General features: G+C 43.4%; 1 protein-coding gene across 1 annotated transcript; it reads left to right on the forward strand.

The window, feature by feature from the left end:
• The first annotated feature begins 279 nt into the window (after window positions 1–279).
• RSPH9 (radial spoke head component 9) lies at window positions 280–18720 on the forward strand. Its single transcript, XM_066315979.1, has 5 exons — window positions 280–506; window positions 663–825; window positions 1512–1641; window positions 2218–2364; window positions 18455–18720. Exons 1-5 carry the CDS (start codon window positions 280–282, stop codon window positions 18613–18615), a joined length of 828 nt encoding a protein of 275 aa, XP_066172076.1. The 3' UTR covers window positions 18616–18720.
• Window positions 18721–20101: the final 1381 nt, after the last annotated feature.

A 20101-nucleotide genomic window follows, 5' to 3' on the forward strand; every position in this document is an offset into this window, starting at 1 on the left:
TCCACGTAAGAAACAAAGCAATTGGAGCCCTTTGTGATATCTCTCTGAAGGCGCAATGCAATTGCACGCCTGCCTGCGTTTTGGACTTGGCTTTGGCTTTAGGCCTCTGGGAACTGATGATCACGGCGCAGGCACCCATAACCTCGCCCTTGTCGGGCTGCTGCCCGCCAGGCGCTCGCTGAGCGCGGCCCGGCCCGTCCCTCGGCGCGGCGGCGGAGGCGCGGGGCGGCCCCGGGCGGGCCGCGGTCTCCCGGCAACGCGGAACGCGCGGCGGGGGCGATGGAGGCGCTGTCGCTGCCCGCGGCGCTGGAGCTGGTGGCCGGCGGCGGCGCAGGCCTCAGCCCGGAGCGGCGGGCGGCTCTGGCCGTCTCCCTGCCGCTGGTGCAGCGCGACTACCGCTTCGAGCGGGTCTGGTTCTGGGGCTGCATCCAGGGCGTGCGCGGCGCCTACTACATCGCCGAGGGGCTGGGCCCCGACCGCGCCGCGCCCCGCAGCCGCCTGTACAGGTGCGGGGCCGCCGCGGGGAGCGCGGGGCTGGGCGAGTCGGGGGGTGCTGTCCGGCTCTCGGCAGGGAGCCTCGCTGTGCTCCAGGAGCCTGGCGAAGTTGTTTCGAGCCCTGTTCTTCAGGGGGCTCGGGCCTGAGCCATGCTTGTCGTTGGCAGCTTGAACTGCGTGGATTGGAGCCTCCTGACGCCTGCCACCAAGGAGATGCTTGCACTGGCTGAGGAGGTGAAGGGCCGCTTTCAGGGGGATCCTTCTTTTGAGTACAACTTGGCTGAGATAAATTCAGAAGCTGCTGCAAGACTGGTTGAAGGTGGTAAGGAGGTAAATACAGCAAACCGTTTTCGAACCCTGTTCACTACATTTGTGCCCCTCACGCTGGACAAGTGGTGGCTTCTCCTCGTTGGTAATGAGCAGCATGAGCATGTGGCCAGGCAAAAGATCCACAATTTCCTCTCGGTTAAAGCATCATGCTTATGACACCAAGGCTGCAGTTTCAATCACTGTATGGGGCTGTTTGCTGGAGAGTTGGATTTGATGATCCTTGTGGGTCCCTTCCAACTCAGAATATTCCATAACTCAGTCTGTAATTCCTCACTGTCATTGAACCGAACTCTTCAGTTTTTGCTGGAGTTCAACAGGCCTCAGAAATAGTAAATATCCCTTATGCTTTATTATGCACAACTGGTACAAATCCTCCCTGTGGTTTTTGAAGCTTCAGTAGTAACTGCAGGCAGCATTCTTTATAAATGGGTAGACAAATCTTAAGTAGATGAATTAAGAGGGAGAAAAGAATAGATGAAGGGATGGATAGTTATATCTCTGGTGAGTCTAAACTGCTTGCTCCTAGCAATGTGTTCTGTCCTATCTTAGGAGAAAAATGTCTTTTGAGGTCCTGTTAGTGCCATTGGACTGCAGGATGATAAGTCCATTGTGTCACCTCAAGTTTATTTTCAGACATGAAAACAAGGAAAGCCCTGCCTTTAAAACTTTCCTATTTTTCTTTAAAGCCTGTGATGAAGGAGGAGGCCCGCCTCATAGCTACCATAGAACAGATAGACAGAGCAGTTGGTATCGTCCCCCGAGGGGCATTTGTGAAGACTCCTCTTGGGTCTGTGCACGAAAACAGACACTTCGAAGGTAAATTCTGATTGTCTTTACAGTACAGGATCAACTTATGATCAACAATCGATCATAAAACCTATGAATTAAGATGACTTTCTCTAACTGATATTTTGATTTCAGTTGGGGTTTTTTTCCTTGGATAAGATGATCAGGGAGGAGAGAATCCAGTACCACCAATGTTCAGGTGTATGATTCAGCTCTGGAAGGTGGGAGAAGAGTCAGTAATAGTTCTGACTCATTAAACTGAGTCATTTGTCTGTATAAACTGTAGTTTATGGCAGTGTTTAGCAATTGTGGAAGTAGTGAATTGTCCATTTAGGTATAAAACATGACCAAATGGGCACAGAAAGTTGTCCTCAAGTTGGTGCCCACTGGTTATCTGGGCCTGCAGTCAGCATGGTCTGCAGTGCACAGCACTGGGGAGTGCTGACACCTGTTTCTGACAAGCCTTCTGTGGAGTGTCCTGGAGAAAGATTGTGGTTCTGTCCTGGGCTGTGGGCATTAGAGAAACAATGTTATACTTGATAGTATAATGAATGCTATCATAGTTCATTCACGTATGTATTAATGTTCACCAATGGCTGTTTGCAGGTCTGTCTTTGGTGGAGGCAAAAAAGTTAAGTTCCTATTTCCATTTCACTGATCCTGTTAACCTGAAGAATAAAACCCTGCTGGAAAAGGCTGACCTGGACCCATCCACTGACTTTCTAGATTCTCTGGAGCATGATATCCCACGAGGTAAAGGTAGCAAAATCAACAGATGCAATGAAAGGGAAAGCAATAGGGAAGTTTGAGTAGCCTTGGAAACACTGAGGGGACTGGTGTGGGTTACTGTAGAGGTGGTAAGAGAAGATTCTGTGAATCTGTAAAGGAAATTTATCCTTTACTAAATATTGTAGTTCCTGTTTTATGCAATTCCAAACACATACAGTGGAAAGATATAAGTGTACCGGGGCTGTCACATCCTCACAACAGGTCTGATCACACTCTGCCTCAGTGCCATATTCCCTCCTGACTTCTGTAAAGCCTTTGACAACTGGTCACCCTATTGGGAGAGATAACTCCACCAGTGATAGAGGGAATTTATGTGGTTTGAAGTATTTCACACCTCTTGTTCCACTCAGTATTTTTCTTCTTTATCTAAATGGGCTCTCATTAACACCAAGCTGATATCTCAGAGAGGCTGGATTCAAATGTTCCTTTGATAAACTGTGTTGGAATAGTCTGTACTGTGGCAGGATTATATACCTTGAAAGGAGAAAAAAATACAGGCATTCTGGATTTTGTCTTCAGTTTACATCTCTGCTGTTCTGCTGGACAACTGCAAATATATTTTAAATCTCTTCCAGGGATCCCTCTGGCAGGATATTTCTCTAAAGAGATGGGAGTGGCTTGTTATTTGTCTCTATCTGTTTTTTGCTGATTTGCTGCAATTTTTTAGATTGATCCAAGTGTTTTCATGTCTTCTGTGCAAGGAAATTCTAGGAACTCAATTCAAACTTAGATTTGTTATTTTATCCCTGTCCAGGAGTAGTAGGATAGGATACTAGGTGACCTGTGCCAGATGGAATTGAGTAGATGGACAGTGAATTGCTAGCGTTGTAAATAGCTTTTCAGATTCTGTCACCCTCCTTTCCCCTCTCTTCTTATCCCCTCTTCTTACCCCCTCCCAATATTCCCTTTGGCAAAAAAAATGAGCTGAGAATGTGAGCTCCTGCCTGAATTCTGAACATTTTTGACAGAGCGTAAACCACTAAAATCTTCAACTTACTGGGAGTGTCCTTATGCAGTTGTTTTCCAGAGGTGCAGTCTGGAGAGATTTTTACATACAATGGCTCATTGAGGTGGCCCTTTTGACTCAAAGCAGAATTGCAAGAGGGATTAAATCCTAGATATCTCTTAAGAAAATTTCAGCTGCAGTTTTGTGTGGTAGTTCAGGTTTTGCTACTGTCTGCCTTCCTGCTGCTCCCTTCTCTTTTTCACTCCCTCCCTCGAGGTAGGGAGACACATCATGTTAGACATGAAGATGATTTTGTTGAAATCAAATTTGTCTTGTAGCTGTATTCTACCTGGTGGCAGATAGCAAGAGGGGCTCAACTGGGCCATCATGACTGTGTTCCTGTGGCAGCCTGACGTCTGTGTAAGGATGAACCTTTACCCCCTACTCAGGAAAATGTTGCTGCTAGTGTAGATTTCAGTATCCTTAAAAAAGTTGCCTCTGTAAGGCTATCTGAGCTAAAGTGCAGCTGAGTGCTTCTTAATGGAAGAGAAGATTCATCATGGTGCCTGTGCAGCTCTGCCTGCTCTGTCCTGAATTCAGGGATGATGTGAAGGAGGTAAGACAGGAATTGGTTACAGGATCAGCAAGGCATGTAGCCTCTCTAACTGCATTCTGTCACATGCAGATAGGAGCTCTGACATTAAAGAAAGATCAACCCAGCTTCCTTTAACAAGTACTCTGGTTGCCTAAAAGTACTGGTTGCTTGTGAAAATGTGGAGGGGAAAAAAGCCAGGACAGACACAGGCTTTCTGCTGATTTTATCAGCATGGCTTTGCCAGAGTCACTCCTGGTTGTGAGATACTCAGACTCTGGTTCTCAGATTACTTTCCCTGAGCTCTGACAGTGCATGTTAGTCCTGACAGAGCAGAAAAAGTAGACAGTGCTTTTTCTATTTACTGACATGTTGTTCATAGCTCTGGGAAATCCCCTCATTTTGACCTGAAGTTTTTCTTGCTTTTCCTGGTTAGATCCTGTTTTGAACTGTTATTGTCAGAGCAGAAGTAGGAATTCTCAAAATTATTGCATCTAGAATTGTGACTGAAACTAGAATTGTCTCTTTTCTCAATAAATACATAAGAAGTGATCTGGGGGCAAATGACAATGAAGTGAAGCTCCCAGCCTGCATTGGCTAAATTCTCCTAGCATCTTAAAAGACCTAAAGAACAGAACTCAGAGATTAAGTGCTGATTTTAACCTGTCTGAAAGTAACAACTCTGTTGGAATAGTTTTTCTCTATTAATTGGAGACTTAGCATCTGTGATGGCTGTCAAAGGGGTAACTGTCATAAGGTATATGGTGTGTCATTATAGGAGAGCAGAGGTGTCGTACAGAATGGAAAGTTGGAGGCAGAGAGAACATTTTATATGACAGCTGAGAGGTGGGAAGAAAGGAAGTTAAAACTGGGTTGAATAAAGGCAACAATGGTAAAAGCAGAGTTTAGTGCAAAATTGGAAAACCTGGAGTTTTGTAACAAAACTGTCTGCCATTCTTATCTTTACCAGTGATATCTGTGGAGTTTGCAGGTTCCAGATTCTGTCTGTGTGCCTATCTATCAGATTATCTGTGCACTTGAAAAGTTCAGAATATGTTGCTGCTCCTCCTTTAATCATTCTGTCTGTTTTTTCTTGGTGTCTCCCACAGACAAGTGACTGACTTTGCTTTTTTTTTTTTTTTTAAAAAAAAGCATTTTTAAACTCATTCTAGAGAAAATTTCTCTATGGAAATGAGAACCTTGTCTCGACAGCATGAACACGGAGGGGTTGTGATACAGATCTTCTGTCACCACAGCATCAGATCATGTAATGCTTCATCCTGATCCAAATGGCCAGCTGGCCAGAATGTTGCATGCTGGGATCTGTAGGTTTTGCTGGCCATATGTCTGCATTAAAGATAAGCTTGTTTGCTCTAGTCTAAGCAGACAATCTGCTCAACTTTATGCACAATTACATGTGGCCTTTCAGCTGCTGGCACATTGCCAGCGTTGTCCTTTCTGCTGCATGGAGTTTGGAACCCTGGACATAGTATTTCAGGAGCTAGGGCTGTGGCAGTTTTACATCTGCTTGTAGGTAATGGAATGGCAAGGCAAATAGCAATAATTCCTAGCATGCCTACAGCATTTTCACTTGATGACCTAATGTTGTGAAGATATTAAATAATAGACACTTCTCAGGCATTTATAATGATGGGGGAAGTGAAAATGGAGGGGGAAGGTTGATTTTACCGTGACCATGGTATCAGATCAGACTATGCCCCATTCTGCAAGGATGAAGAAAAGGGATGAGTGAAAGCCTGAGGTGCTAGTGTAGAATGGAAAGCTTGGAAGGAAGTGAGAAAAGGGATGGAGAATTCAGTTCTTTGGCACTTTCAAATTGCAATTTGGAAAAGCAATAACTTGACTCTGAGGGTTTGTTACAGGTTGCTGACTCAGATCACTTTGACATGGAGATAAGGGACACCAACAGAACACTGCTAAAAACTGATGTAGGTGGGGAGGTATGTCTAGATAGAAAAAGATATGAGTGGAAATAGTATTTATATGAGAAGACTTTCTTCAAATGTCATGACCCCCAGTCAGTAAATAGCTGCCTTTGGCTGAAAATGTACCACAGTTCACTTGCAGATTGAGAGTAGAAGTTAGAATAAAAAATGACATGTAAATGCAGAAGGTTTGATTAATGATTGATATAAATTGGAATTTATAATGAGTAGAGAATGACAAAGGGAGCCAAAATAACTAGAGTACTCTGTGACAATGGTAAGGCAGATTTTTTTAAACGATACTGAGAAGAAAACATAGTAAAGGTACTGGAAACTGTCACTAAGCGGTGATGGTAAAAAGGCTGATAATGTGGAAGGTCAGAAGAGCTCAATGTTTTTCTGGTTTCTTTATTGAAAGAATATGGACTTGCATCAAGCAAAAGCAGTAAAATACTCTTTCAGACAGTTTTCAGGCTGTTTGTTAAGGGAGGGTAGAGTTAAACAACATTTACTGTGGATCAAAAACATTAAAATGGCAAAGTCAGATAAGTTACTTCTGAAATCATTATCTCAGGAGACTTGTGGCATAATAATCTTTAATAAATCCCAGCATTGCTTGATTTAGGAATTATTCCCCTAAATTTAATCTTCCTTAGCAGTTGTGATTCAGAATTCACTGAATGGGTGTATTTCTGGAAGAGGTCAGAAAGGGACCAGTGCCAATACTGATATTCTTCAACTTACTCATAAATTATGTAAAAGTTAGAGTTGGTGGAGAGACAAATAATGTCAAGGGAAGGATGAGTATAGAAATGTGGAAAACTGGGCTTACTTAAATACAGTACATTTTGGTGTATACCTTCCTGCAAAGTCCCATGAGGAAAGTAAGAACTCTTAAGTCAGACTTTGACAATTGTATTCTAGAAACTGTGGCTCTGAAAGGAAATCCAGTCAAAGGAAACCCACGAACATCAGCTCCCAGAGTGATCCTGAGACTTTAGAGAGTAATTTGATCTGCAGATACATAAACAAGTAGAAATGGGGGTGACTTTACTTTTGCATATACTGTTAGTGGAATCATAACTGGGTTAGTGCATGTTGCAAAACTGGAGAGTTGCAGAAAAGAGTCACAAAATGATTCAAGGGCTGGTGAGAGACATAAACAGTTCGATCTGTTTATCTTGAGGAAAAGCCCGTGAGAATGGCTGTATTACACTGTGTAAATACTCAGTGGAGTTTAAGTATTAGGTACTGAAGCTCTATTTATTATAGCAGAGAAAGGCATAACAGGAATCAGCAGCTAAAATGAACAATGAGATACAATTTCTAAGAGTGAAGAGGGTAATGGATGAGCCTTTGTCTCTTGGTATCTTAGCATCATGTTGGATGTCTTCCTGGGCATTGTGTTTCAGTCAAATGCAAATACAAGTTGATAGTCCCAGACATGCATAAGTGACTTCAGTTTAATGGGCAGTGGTATGTAGGATCCAGATTCCTAGTATGCCTGGCCATAAACTTGATGACAGCCGTGGAGGATGATGTTCAGCTTGGACTTCTTCATTGTCAGTGACAGTAACACAAAGGTGACAATGGGTTCCAAGTGCAAGTCAGCTCATTTCAGCTGGCATTGCTTTCTAAACTATGGTATGTGAGGGCTCAAAAGAGGACTGAGGAGATTCCTGACTTACTGCCATTGTGGATCTTTATTGCTGGGAGAGAGATTTTATAGCATCAGTGCAAATGGGTATACAGTGGCAGGGTGAATCAGTGAGTCTTGTCTACTTGCTTTTTCAAGATGAAGGTAGGGTAGAAGAAGTGTCTAGACAGAAGATCATTCCAGCTCCTTTACCATTTGACTGTGGAGGAAGTGAAAGCTACTTGGATTGTAGCTCTGTTTCTTCACATGAAAGTACAGTGGTTTTGGAGCACTCCTTATACAGCACTATAGACAAAGGGATTTGTGGCCATTTCTTTGGCTGAAAACTTTGAGCACGAGGTTTTCTATAAGCTTGCTGAACAGTAGCCTCGGTTAGAACACTAACCTCCTGTCATCTGAGGTTCATTAGCACGGTCTTTATCGGTTTAGCAAAAGCTGGTGCCTAATGGGTCCTTGAAAATTAAGGGACTGCATTTCTAAGTGGGAGATAGTTTCTGTGGCTGCTCTCAAGGGCCATTTTGGTAGCCCCATCATGGCTGTCCCAAAAGTCAGGGTGCAGGAAGGAAGAAGGCCAGGAGGCAAGACCCTGCTTTATCTCCGTACATTAACACAGCTAATTAACTTGCTTTCGATCCCCCCTCCCTCCTCCCTTCAAGGCGATTAATCCCCTATCAGCCTCGGTCTCCAGCCATTTGAAGAGTCTGTGTCTGCAGAGGTATTTACAGCCCCCAGCCAGCCACCAGAGGCAAGGGCCCTTTATCAGGGCTCTAAGACAAATGGCTGCCTATCTCCCTAGTGGCCTTGCAAAATCCAGCGAAGTGCTATGCTGTGCTGGCCACCTACTTTCACCCAGCCTCCCTTCTCCACTAACATTTCACAGATGTGACCTGAGCCCTCCCCTTTCATTGCTTAACAATAAGCAGCACCTCCCCAGCACTGTGAAAGCCGAGAGCAAGAGCACTTTACTCCTTAGCCTGCCAAGAGCCACACGGGGACAAGGCTTTTCAAGCTGTCTCACTGAAATCCAAACTAAAAGACTCATAATAAATGAGAGGGCAGTACTTGATGATCGCAAGGATAAAAAGAGGTAGCGAAAATGTAGACAAATACCTAGCATGGCTCATAGCTATCCTCATTCCTCGTTAGGAAGATGTGATCCTTAGGCTTGGTGAATGTGTGAAATTGAGCTACAGAACCCCATGGAGTTACCTGACATTAACACAAGTAGTTTTGACAAACAAGCTTTAGAATACAATGTTAGATAATGAGAAAACCAGAGATGAGTGTGCATCAGAACAGTAGGATTTCAGATCTGAAAATCGAACCCAGTAACTGCCTTAGTGGGTTGTTAGTAAAAGCATTGGTACCTGAATTTCTCTGTTCAAACTGAAGTCGACCATCCCTAGAAATAATCCCAGGATGACTCTAGCTGCTGCCTTCCAGCAGGGTGCACTATGGCGCCAGCATTGTCAGTGCTGAGCGCAGAAAAGGAAACCACGGAAAAGTAAAATAAGAAAGAAAATCAACAAGAGCAGCATCAAATCACGGAAAAGGTATGTCCTGAGTTTCCAGACTGTGTGTGGCATACTGGCCTTCTGAACTGCAGGTATAGAGAAGATATGCTCTCCCTTTCAAGTTTAGGCAATTTCTGGAATCATCACTAGGCATTTCAATGTTTTTCTCAGCATCCTTAGAGATCACACACATGTAAATGGACATACACAATATATAAACATGTTCTCTACGTTCTTCAGAAGCAGGGTCACTCTTAATTTTTGCCAGTGATTTTGATAAAGGCTGTTAAGGCCATTCCTGCAGCGGCCCAGGAAAGTTGCCTGGGGAGCAAGACAAGATGATGTTCCTCCCACAAGCTGGGGTGCTACTGGAACCTCTCATGTGGCAGCACAGCAGGAGGACTCCCGGGCCAGGCTAGTTTTAGAGCTTCTGACTGGCTGATCATGGTGTCTGCTTTGATTACTGGAAAGGAGCCTGTTTTCCTTGGGCTTTGTGTCTAGGACACAAAGCAGTGCATTCATGGCTTTTGGGTCCTAGGTCGATATCACCTCAGGGTCTTGTTTAGTCAGACCTTGGATGAGTTTATACTGGAGGAAAAGGGCTGCCCATCAACTGAGAGCTCTGGTTGAGTCCTTCACCCTCCAGACTGCTGTTGGGAAAGAATGAGGACAGAAGCAGAGTCTTCGTAGCAACTTTCCTGGGTTGAAAAGGTGTTTATTTAAAGGTTTTTTTTCTCCTCAGTGAAAGAAATCATGACCCACCCTCTCTCCATTTAAGCTCCTGGTTCCTTGGACATAAAAAGGAGATGAACTTCTTGCTAAAATGATGAGAAATGCTGGTAAAGCCTCACAGAACCGGAAGCTGCGGGTTTATCACCACATCAGTCAGCCTTGGCCTAACTTATTTTCTAAGGAATGATGAAAAATTACTTGTGGGGGAAATCCTAGGACATTTTGTGTGTCACTGAAGTCAGTACGAGGTCATCTTTTGCTAGGAGTGGTCTGTTTCTGAAGGGGCTCCAAGGAGTGGCATCTCCTGCCTGTGCAGTCATTGGCACTGGTGCCAGCCCTGCATAAAGCTTTGCTTTGCTCTTTACTGCCCATTTGGCCCTGGAGCTTTTGAAAGGAGGAAGCCAAGGCATTATCTTGTTTTATCTTGTTTTTATTTGTACACATATACCATATGGATTGAAATTCTGCATGCTGAAGGAGTGTGCGGCAGTGTGTAAAGGGAAAAGGACAAGGGCCAGTTCATCTTCGGGTATCTTTGTACAGCAGAAATAGCTAGGCTATCACAGGCATTAAAAGATGCTTTAGTGTTCAGAATTAGCACTGCACAGTGCTGTGTGGAAATGCTCAGTATGACAGTATTCTCAGAAACTGGTAAACTCTTCGGGTAATTTGGTCCAGAATTCATATCTAGTTTAGTACAAAAACATCAACAGTTTATAATCCGTGCCATCTGTTCCTCATCCCAAGTCCTTTTAACTAGCCTTGCTAATTTGATGATGAGGTAAGAACTACAACTGGGGGACTGACAGGGCTTGTGGCCTTGCCCCTCCTGCAGGAGAGCAAACTGGATGTGCTCTAAGCATTTGGTGGGTTTTGAATCCCAGCATCGACTCCTTTGTGTTTTCTCAGAATTCAGAGATCAATGTGAGGTTCTTTGCCCCTAATCCAGCCCCTGTTCATCATTATCACCTCCTCAAAGTGGCCAGTGCTTTGTTACCAGGAGAGGAAAAATCTTACAAGGTGGCCATAATCTCCTCTGAGAGTCAGACAGATATTCTCCCGTGGGTAAGAAAGTGACAGTGACCAAAAGCTCTAGGGGAAGCAGGCTAGAACAAAGCTGCCCATTGCATCCTTTCATCAAACTGTTAATCTTTCTTTCAAAGACATCACATTTGTTTGGTGACAAAAGCCCCAAAGAAGCTGAATTGAGCCTGAAATCCTGTAGCAAGATTTAGAGGAAGCGTCTTTCATTCAGAGCAGGGAGGGGCGAGAGACTCCTTTTTCTTCCTACCAACCAATGGGCTCAGAGAAACCCACGAAGGTGACGGATTAATGCAGGGGCTCCCCAGGTAGATGCTACGTGACTCCTGGCACGCTCCAAAAACGTTTCCACAGCGACCAGCTGAACAAGAAATATGGAGTGTGATGAGATCCAGCATAACCTTGTGCTTTGGAAGGAGGTGATTTGCCACTCTGAGAGATTTCTAAATTTACTACAGAAAACCCAAGATTCAGTGATCTGTATTGTAGTTGTCAGAATAGAAATAGCATGGATTTTAATCAGTTTTTCCTACTCCTTATAAGTTTTGATTGCATATGGTTTTGCTGTTTCCTCTAGTGCACAATCCTATTCCAGGTCTTTATTCTAATGCTTTCTGCACAGTCTGCATCTTTCTTTTAATTACAATCTTTTTGTTTTGTTTTGTTTTGTTTTATCAGGTGGATTTAGGACTAAAGGGCAAACTAACAGGGCTATGAGGGAGGCTCTAATTTGATTCCGTGCTAGCTTTTTCAGTCTTTCCCATCCTCTGGTGCTCATTTATATCTGTGTATTGTCCCTTCTTTTGTGTTGGCACTGCCGGCTGTGCAGTCAGATTCCAGCTGGAAAAATAATGTTATTTCTGTCTAGTATATTTTTCAGCCAGATTGTTTCCCCAACCTGACTCACTAAGCAGTAAATAAACAAATTTTGTGGACTCTATGATGGAAGAATGATGAGGGTGGGGATAAGGGTTTAAGGGCAGAGGCTGCTTCAGTTGTGTTAAGCAGCACTGTTGTTGGATGTCTAAGTACAGCCTGAATTTCATTTTTACTTGGAGGTGCCTGAGTACTGTGTCTGGGACAGCACCACAATCCCTGGGTCTTCCTTGTCAGCAGGAAACAGGCTCTTCGTGTGTAAATAGACGGCCTGGCCCCGTTGAAATAATTTCTACTGCAGAGGCCTTCCCAGTGGGAGAGGATAATGGAGAGGAAAAACCTCTAAAGTATGACCATTTTACTTTGAGGTTTGGGCATGGTGGTATTTGTGCATCAAGGACATGGCAGGCATTAGGACCATGCAAGAGCCACTTGGCAGCATCTGACTGTAAGCTGTGCTTTCTTGGCTCTGGAGGCTTTTAAAAATAGTACTGAACCTGCAACCAGTCTGTGTTTTTATTTAATTATTATTAAATAGTTATATGGGGAATTGGAAATATTGACAGCAGTGTTAACATATGGGGTGCAGGTGGTGTGTCAGGCAAATGGAAGAGATTTAGTTTGCAGCCAGTAAGTGGCACGAAGGAGTTTGGGCCCCACACAGGACTGTTTGGATGTGTCCTTATGGCTGGTAGGCTGTGTGTGAAATGTCCGTGTGGCACAATTTATTGAGAGCCAAAGCACGGTGACCTTTCCTTACCGCTGCTCTGGTTTGCAGTTTGTCTTTGTTCCCTACAGACAACAAATCAGAAGTAGGAAGCTCTTCCCAGAGTAGGATTTTCTGTTGGAGGGAAATGGAAGCTAAATCCCACGGGTGTAGTGAGGCTTTGTCAGCTCTAAGTGCTTGGGGTCATGCAGCCAAGCAGCGGCTGCTTTTGCGGAGGGAAATGGTTATGTTGCCCCTCTCTGGGTGTTAATATTTGTCCTGTAACTCCATACTTGACTCTCACTGAGTACTAACTGCAGCAATAGATGTTGTAACCTGCTCTTGTGGCAGCATAATATGTTAATGCTAAGTGCAACCATGCTGTGGCTGCTTTTCCCTTGAGATATTTCCTCCTTTGAAGAGGAATTGATAATTGATAATGTCACTTTTATGACCCTCTGTGAGCTTTTGCAACATGGAGCCTCTCTATCAGGCTGTCTAGCTCTTAAAGCTGTTTCTTCTCAAGGTTGCACTGAAATGAGGCATTGCTGAATCACCTCCAAAGCAGCAGTGTTATGAGAGGTCATATTGCAAGTGGACCAGTTACAGCAGGAAAGTTCTTCTGCAAACAGCCCTCTTAAAAGGGTTTTGTTTAAAAGCTCATGTCTCACGCACCCTATTGCTTCTGTGGATTACAAGATTCAGCCCATAGCTGAGGCAGACATGGGGGATGAGACAGGGATTTCTATTGGCGACTGGAAGGAAGAAGAAGCTGAGAAGGAGGTTGACTTTTGAAATTCAGCCCTGGTGTTCTGGCAGCTGTTGAAGGGCCATAAAAAAGGCAGTGGTTTAACACTGGGTGAGCATCAGGATCTTCAAAGCACTTTCTTGTTTGGGAAAGATGTAAGGAACTCCTCAGAATTTCTGCCTGTGTTTGGAGGGGTGGAGGCTGCAGCCTGATCCAAAGAGGGAATAGGAAGCTCCAGATCTTCATCCAGCGGATACTTTTCCCATGCTCTTTCCTCCCACACAGCAGCTCCCTCCCTTCCCTTCTGGAGCAGCAACAGGCAATAGTTTCAGCACAGATAGTGCTTGGCTTACTTAAGTTTGCTGGGTGCAGCTTAAATATTAACTTGCTCTTTTAAGAAATGTATTTTGACCTTTGGGAACCTCACCAGAGCAGTGTTACTGTAGGAATCTCTCGTGTGAGAGCAATGACCAGTTCCCTGAACCTCAGCGAGCTTTACGTGATCAGTGAAGTTAACTCTGCTGCCTGATTTAGAGCAGCACACACCGAGATGCAAGTTAAAGTCTAGGAAATCCAACTAGTCTCCTAGTTCTAGTTGTATTCTCTCCAATGCAAATAATAATATTTTTAAATCTCTTTTCCTTGACAATTTTTATCTAGGAATCTTGGTGTACCTTACAGACTGATGCTTTGAGCTTCCCAGTCTCTCAGTAAGAGACATATTGTCTGACACAGGGACTGCCATAGAATATTCTCAGACAGTGATGGAAAGGATTTGGACCCAGCAGCCCACTTCTGTATTTTTATAGTAATACGGACCTGAAGCTATCTATGCAATGGTTTTTACCCCAACAACCATCTGTTATATCACAGAAGTTCAAAAAACAAAAGAGAGAAAAAAAGAAAAAAAAAGAATGAAAGTAGCATTTAATTTTCATAGTTCTCATTCCTTTTTATATTGCATTATTAAATGCATTTCTAAGACTTTCTCTTAAGGAAGAAAAGGTAGCATATTCATTTTAAGCTATTATTGCATACTGTTCATTAGTTACTGTTTAAAGTACTTCTAGAGTGATTTATGACATCAATATTTTAAACTCTTACAAGAAAGGTGGGCCTTCCCAAAAAAAAGCATCTTGTTTGAATATTGTGAGATTTGAACTGTGATAGAAGAGAACAAAATTGTCCTGTATCTTTCCAAGAGAACAACTTTCTCCATGTCTCACAAGTTCAAATTTTTTTTTTTTTTTTTTATGCAACATTTCCTCAAATGCTGCTGATGTGGTGAGGTATGGGGGGGGGGAAAAAAAGTAATGAGATAATGGGTTCTAATTTTTTCCCATTATGAAAAAGTCCAAAAAACCCAGAGAGGTTCTAGAGCTTTAATGTAATCTCTACCTAGAAGATACACCAGCACTGTGAATCAAATGTAGTTTCAGAATGGATTTTGTGTTTTGCAAAAGTGCAGTCTGGAAAAGTATATTGAAAAAAATCACCTTCGATGATTAGGTTAGAAAAATGTCTTTAGTGATCCAGTTAGCAGAAGGTGGAAGGTGGCACTGCTGCTACTCTTTTGCTCTGCAGAATGAAGAGCAGCTCTAGGATTAATCATCATTCTGGCTGAAAACAGGATGTCAGTGAGAATGACATTACAATTCCAGACAGCTTCTTGTAATTTTTTCCTGTTCTCAACCTATGTTGTGCTGGTCCAGATGGGATTGCCTTTACGTAACCTGCTTGTTTTTGTTCAGGCCCTCATTTCACAGGAAGGCTTATGCAGCATCAGCAAAACTTTACTCTTCATATTTGTGTAGAACTACATGCAGAATGAAGGGCCAGACAAGAGCTGGAAAGTATAACAATAATAATTAATATTCCCCAAAGGTACCACGTTTATGAAATGACAAATTCAAGCCCTTTGAGAGTTGGCAGTTTGGAGAGAAGATAGAGAAATGTAGAAACTGCACATCACAGCTTTCAGACATGCAGCGTGAAAGTGAATGGAGCCATCTTCAATTATATCTGCCCATTTCTGCCAGGTGTGAAGGTGCATGGGAAGTTCCTTTGATCGGCAGAGTTAAGTGCTGATGGATATTCTGCTGAGATTGATAAGCCTGTGAGTCACTGGGTATGTTCTGAGGAGATCATGGACCCATGTACTCTATTGCCCCAGAGCACAAACACAGGGATTTAATTATGTTGAATTTGGTTTACTCTACCTCCTCTGTGAATTTATCCAACAAAAAGATATCTAGATCTTCCTAAGAGCATTAAAACCCCTGTTTTCCCTCTTACCTTTCCCCAGTTGTCATGCTCCAGGCATTTCCTTTAGTTCTGTGTAAACGGTTTGGGGCAGAGGGTTCATCTGTGTAGGTGAACATATATAAACAAGCTATCACATGTACCCAGGTTGTTAGATGCTTTCAGTATGCTGGGAGACATTAACAAATTAGACAATCCCTGAAGGTTTTCACCACCCCACAAGGCAAGGCATAGTCCTATTCTTGATAGACTTGCTTCTCAGAGGACTGGTCCTAAATCAAAGACAATGAGTGTTCCTCACTGCGTTATCTTTTTGTTAGAGAAACTTCTCAAAAAGTTTACAGTGTGTCATCATCCCTTTCCCCACAAACCAGTGTGTAAGGCTCCAGCAAGTACTACCAATATTTGGAGGAAAGACTTGTAGAGCATTTCTACAAATTCAAGCTGAAGAACCATGTGCTGGGAGCAGTCATTCAAAGGACAAATTGAGAGTTACTTGTCACTGTTACATTCAGACCTATTTGCCTGCTAATTGTTGATCAACACTCCTGTGCATGGTCATGAAACTGTCACTAGCAAATGCTGAAAACAATTAGACACAAAGTTCAAGAAACTGAAAGCTTGTTCTTTGACAGCAAATAGCTGTAGTGCTTAAGTCACTGGATGATCTGACGTGTTCCTCATCTGGGTTTCCATGCTATTCAAGTGGTGAAATTTCTTAAGAAGATGCAGATCCCCTCAGTCAGGATTTGTAATCCCAGTAGCTGAACCATAATAGGTGTTTTTACTCCAGGTATGAAAAAGATCCAGTCCAGTTTGTGTCCTTATGAGAGGCACTGGAGAGACAGGATGGGAGATTGGGGTTGCCTTGTATGTGAAACCACTGCTTGGGAAGATACTAGCTCATGTTGTACCTAGGACTTGTGTAAAGAATGTCACAGTGCAAGGAAGGTGAAAAGATGTCACACACTTGTATTGACCATTTGATATTAAGTAGTGTTCTGCTTCACTGCAACCCCGGTAGTTTGTCTTTAGTGGAAATGTGGAGGAGAGTGAGTCAGAAGTAAGTTCTCCAAAGCAGGAATCTCCTGAAAAAGACTGTGAATGTCTGTTTTGTCCTTCTGTTCAGCAGCTCGAGTCAGTCTGTCAGAAAGGAGGTAGGTATTCTTGCTGTTCACTGAGTTCCACATTTGCACACGACTGGGCACTTGGGAAGGTAACAGATCAGAGATGACACGTGACTTGCATGTTATGGTATAACAAACATGTGGAGGGGAGCTACTGAAGGGGACAGAGGAAACGGTGTCCAAGAAACTTTTGAGAAGTACAGAAATATGAAGTGAAGAGTTGGGTAACAGGTGAGCAGCACAACTCAAAACAGCTGGTTTTACAGGTTTTTTTGAATTGTTTTGTTCCTTTCTGATTCTGCAGCCACCACATAAATGTTTCCCCTCAACTTCCTCCTTCTCACAGCTACTGTAGTTTGCCATGAACTGCATAAGACAACATCTACTGAGAGGGAGCATGCAGGAGCTCAAGGCTGCACAAACGCAGATTGCCCAGCTAGCTGCTGCCTCATGGCTGCCAGGCAGGCCTGAAAGCCTGTGCTTTCTTGCAGCTGCTGGCAGACCAAAGCTCCAGGAACTGCACTCAGCCCTTGGGCCACATCCCAGGGAGACCTACTGTAGGAACCTGGGGTGTTAAAGCCCTTCAGGCCTTTGTCGGATGTGACTAAAATTGGCCAAGAGTCACAAGTGAGTGGAGCGGGAGGACAGGCAGCTGACAGCAATCACAGAAGCCCTTCCCCAGGCTAACGGTGACATGAGTAAGCATGAATCATAGCATAAATTGATGAGCCTAAAATTAATGAGCCTAAAATTACCTACGAAGATGAATACTGCTTAAATGGCCCAACACATTATGTGCTTTCTGCTTATTCTGGAATTGGCAGGTTTTGGCTTTGGGTACAGATAGGCTGACTGCTTGACTCTAGGCCAGTGGTAGCCTGACAGTTCCAACCACATTCTTTTAATTTGGGCCTGCTCCTTTTTTTTTCTTCGATGGAGATTCAGCAGGAGTCTTCTTCCCTACATTGTAGCCTCGAGGCATTACTGATTTGGTGCTGAAGCTGGTATTTTCTACTCCTGGCAGCTCCTTGCCCTCCAGCACTGAATCCAAGCTGATGCTTCAGCCCCCTCCCTCTGGCACAATTCCCAAGCTGTCATGTCAGATGCAAAATAAATACTCAGAGGCTCTGAGCTCCTTGCATCCAGAAGAAACTGCATTTTCACACTGGCTCTGAACCTCTTCTGTAGAGCCAAAACAAAATTAATGTGGAAACTAATCTCTTTGCCCCTACCACGCACATCCTCTTCAACAGTAGAGCCAAGAAAGACTGAAGAGAATTAACCTTTTCCATAAGTTTCTCAGATAGGAAATACCCTACATTTCATTTTCTCATTTTTTTCCAGTTGCTGCATCAGAGAAACCAGTCTTCCCTGGAGGAGGAAAGCACCTTCTTCCTCTTCCCACTACTAATGCTAGAAGTTTATTTTAAGGACAAATTTCATACCTATGCAGGATTGCTATAGCTCATCTTGGCTCTCTGTAGCTATTAGCTACACCACGTAGGTGGCAGAGCTCATTGGAGTAACTGGTGCCCACTCAGAAACAGCCAAGAATAGCTGCAGCCTCTCCTGGGGATCAGCTATACCAGTCTGGAGCTTGTGGGTCCCTTCCTGTGACGCATATGACATGACCACCATAGCCATGGGAATATGCTACTATGTGTACCCAGACAGACATATGGAAACGAAGGCAGTCTGCAGTGCTGAACTGACAAAAGGAAAACAGGGCATCGAGGTTTATGTTCTCCCTGACTTCCCTCCTTTCCGCTGTCACAAACTCCAGTGTAGCCTCACACCTTCCTCAGGCAGCACCCATGGCAGCCCTTCTCTCAGCTTAGGATAATTTCCTGCAAGAACACTTCCTCTTTCTCTTTTCCAGTGATTCACTTGCACATCTTCTCATACAGGCTCCTGGAGTATGCAGCTGGAGAAGGGAGGCACTGTGGTGGTGCTGCGGAGCCTGCTGTGGCTGGGACTGACATTCTACCATGTCCCAATGACCAAGCAATTTGGTTACGTCTACTTTGGCACTGGTGAGAAGAATCTTGATCTGCCCTTCATGCTGTGACTCTTCTGTCTAGGAGAAGGAGTCAAGAAAGAACTAGACAAGATCTAGATTTTATACTTAGGAAATTTTGTTTAATGCTTGTTCTAATAAAAATGTGAAACCTCTGCACTTTTAGCAGAATTCTTTTGTGCCTGAATGCTGGCCCTGATTATTTCCCTAGGACCTTACTGTATGCAATCTTCCCTCAACTCCAGCTTGAATTCAGAGAATCACAGAACATTCTGAGCTGGAAAGGACCCACAAGGCTTGTCGAATCCAGCTCTTAAGTGAATGGCCCATGTGGGGATTGAACAAAACCTTGGAGTTACTAGCACCAATAATGTGCAATGTGTCTCCCTGCAATGTGTCACTGCAGATTCTTTAGATAGTAACAAATGGCATTTTCTTCCCTGACAGGCTCGCTCTAGGTCAGAAATCAAAGCTATGCTATCTGTCTGATTACAGAAGCACCTTGCTTACACAAGAGCTAATTTGGATACCTGCTGTCACCTATGAATGATAAAAGCTGAGGGAGTCAGGGTAGAAAGCTGATGTATACTCTAAGAGATACGGTATACTAAACCCTGAACGGCATATTGGAGAGTATTTTGCTTTTCGGGTGCTAAGATTTCATCACAGTTAGAGGGGTCTTTCCAGCTCATGTCACTAAACTGTAGAAAAAAATAGCTGTGGACATCTGGTCTTGAAAAATGTGCTTATTTAGGTTCATCTCAAGCCAATGGTTTAATCCAGTGACTTTTCCATTAGCAAAGCTCACTGAGCAGAGCTACCTGGGCTGGAAGAAAGAGTAACTTCTGTATGTATGAGAATAAAGAAAAATATTTTACTTTCTGAAGGGCTGTAGCTTTCAAAGCTTTCTAAAACAGACAGTCAGCCAGAGATTTTATCTCAGTATGTTTAATGAAGTCTTGGCTCTGTCTCCCAAAGCAAAAGGTCTTGGCCAGCTCAAGGGGCTAAATCTAGGGCTTTCATTTCACAAAATAAGGGTAAAAAGAACCATTTACATCTAATTTGATTTCCTGGATAATGCAGGTTTATCTTACCTTTTGTTCCTGTCCATGCTATGATATTAGCAGATGATTCTGATAAAAACAATATGAGGTTAAGTGGCATAGTAGTACATAAAAATTCTGTATTGATTTGTACACATAAATACCAAAGAAATGGAACCAAAACAGTAATGACCATGATAAATTTAATAAGCCTTTCATACCAGGCTCATAATTAGCAATGGTCAGTAGGTGAGAGATCTGTATGTGTACTACAGAAGGAGAAAAATGGTGCCATCTTTTAGCTACAGGATGGATAATCAGTTCCAAACTATCTCAGGAAGAAACCATATCACTAGCATGAAATATTTATGAAAAATTTATTTGCCAGGGACAAAAAAACCCAGGCCAGGTCATCAAGGATGTCAACACTGTGTATTTGCCAGATTCAGGAGTGAGCCAGGAATTCTTACGGAGACATGTAAGACACACAACTA

Source organism: Sylvia atricapilla, chromosome 3 (assembly GCF_009819655.1).
Source record: "Sylvia atricapilla isolate bSylAtr1 chromosome 3, bSylAtr1.pri, whole genome shotgun sequence".
Classification (NCBI taxonomy): Eukaryota; Metazoa; Chordata; class Aves; order Passeriformes; family Sylviidae; genus Sylvia; species Sylvia atricapilla.

Bases quoted from the DNA above. Each gene is read 5' to 3' on its own strand.
- RSPH9 (XM_066315979.1), top strand. From the start codon at position 280: ATGGAGGCGCTGTCGCTGCCCGCGGCGCTGGAGCTGGTGGCCGGCGGC. The intron at 826-1,511 runs GTAAATACAGCA...TTTTCTTTAAAG, and splicing joins TGGTTGAAGGTGGTAAGGAG to CCTGTGATGAAGGAGGAGGC. The intron at 1,642-2,217 runs GTAAATTCTGAT...GGCTGTTTGCAG, and splicing joins CGAAAACAGACACTTCGAAG to GTCTGTCTTTGGTGGAGGCA.